General features: G+C 32.3%; 1 protein-coding gene across 1 annotated transcript; it reads left to right on the top strand.

The window, feature by feature from the left end:
* Positions 1–385: 385 nt before the first annotated feature.
* On the top strand, positions 386–1,155 carry LOC140839088 (uncharacterized). The gene is made up of 2 exons (XM_073205722.1): positions 386–718; positions 847–1,155. The coding sequence occupies exons 1-2, from the start codon at positions 386–388 to the stop codon at positions 1,153–1,155; spliced, it is 642 nt and encodes a 213-aa protein (XP_073061823.1).
* Positions 1,156–1,829: the final 674 nt, after the last annotated feature.

The raw sequence follows: 1,829 nt of genomic DNA, 5'->3' as shown, positions 1-1,829 counted from the left end.
CAAACTATTTAAAACAATAAGTGTATCTCTCTACCTTTTCCTAATTAATTTTTATTACAAATATAAAAATGTCATCTTAAATAATAAACATTTTTATATTTGTGCATAAAAGGGTTTTATTTTTTTTTTCTTCTTTAGTTTATAATGGTACAATTTGTAATTAGTGCAATTTTTAATAGATACATAAATTATTAATTGAGCACATCTCAATGTACACATGCATCGATGTTAGTTTAACAAATAAAATAACAAAAATTTCAAAATTGCATAGTAAAAGTAGTAACATGCATAATTTGTTATAATATTTATTTTCAATAATAGTAATGCAATTTTACTCTATTTATGTCATGATTCTAATTATATAATTTTTTTTTTTAAAGTTGCAATGGCGAACATCACCAAACTTGAGTTTGAAGCACTTGATTTGACTGGAAAAAATTATTTATCATGGATTTTGGATGCCGAGGTCCACCTTATCTCTATGAATTTAGGAGATACAATAAAAGAAGGAAATGAAATGTCCCAGCAGGACCGTGCAAAGGCACTTATTTTTCTCCGTCATCACCTCAATGATGGGTCGAAAGTCGAATATCTCACTGTGAAAGAGCCACGAGAGCTTTGGAAAAATCTAAAAGAAAGATTTGACCATCAACGAACTGTAATTCTCCCAAGAGCCCGATATGAATGGATGCACCTACGGTTACAAGATTTTAAGTCCGTAAGTGACTATAACTCTGCATTATTCAAGACTACTTCCAACTGATACTTTGTGGAGAGAAAGTCACTGATCAAGACATGTTAGAAAAAACATTCTCCACTTTTCACGCATCAAACGTACTCCTGCAGCAGCAATATCGTGAACGTGGATTTCAAAGGTACTCTGAACTCATCTCATGCTTACTAGTTGCTGAACAAAACAATGAGCTGCTCATGAAAAATCACCAAATGCGCCCAACTGGATCCACACCATTTCCTGAAGCAAATGGAACTATATTTCCTGAAGAATATGAAATTGCATTTCCTGAAGCGAATGCTAATTCCACTCAAAATCATAACAATGAACGTGGACGTGGACGTGGACGTGGGCGTGGACGTGGCCAAAGAAGATACTATCAGCAACAAAATGGGAAGAAACATAAAACAAGCCACCAGTAGTGGAATTCCAATAATGAAGAAGCAAAGGAAAAGAGTTCCAAAGTATATGAAGAAAATGTTATAGATGTGGAATGGAAGGGCATTGCTCTCGTACCTGTCGTACGGCAAAACATCTTGTGGATCTATACCAAAAATCAATCGAGGAAAATGGAAATATGGAGATAAATTTTGTGGACAATGATGATACAGTTGATATAACTCACTTGGACGTCTCTGATTTCTTTGCTAATCCAGATGGAAATATAGATAATTTGATTGGTGGTGGTGTGTTAGAAAATAATAAGTAATCACTTTCATTGGTCTTGTTCCTACTTTGAATTTCTATTGTTTATTAGGTTATCGTTGCCTCGTTTTTATTTTGATGTTCAGTTCATGTTTAGGATTTGTGATGGAGGTTTATTTTGTTATTCAATAAATGTTTTCATTATTCAATAAAATATTTCCTTTGAAAGCTTTACACATTATTTATTGAATTTAGCTTATTGAATTATATTTTTATTTTAGATTAACGATGAAATATCAGGATGAATGCTTAGTGGATAGTGGTACAACACATACCATTCTTCAAAATAAAAGGTATTTTTTGGAGTTAACATTAGCTGAAAATAATGTTACAACAATATCGGGTGCATCAAAAATTATTGAAGGTTATGGAAAGGCAAAAATCATTTTAC

The sequence above is a fragment of the Primulina eburnea genome, chromosome 8 (assembly GCF_022965805.1).
Source record: "Primulina eburnea isolate SZY01 chromosome 8, ASM2296580v1, whole genome shotgun sequence".
Lineage (NCBI taxonomy): Eukaryota > Viridiplantae > Streptophyta > Magnoliopsida > Lamiales > Gesneriaceae > Primulina > Primulina eburnea.
This window is presented reverse-complemented; position numbering and strand designations above follow the sequence as displayed.

Coding starts and splice junctions, on each gene's coding strand:
- LOC140839088 (XM_073205722.1), top strand. CDS start 386: ATGGCGAACATCACCAAACTTGAGTTTGAAGCACTTGATTTGACTGGA. Junction 719..846: donor GGTTACAAGATTTTAAGTCC/GTAAGTGACTAT, acceptor GTACTCCTGCAG/CAGCAATATCGTGAACGTGG.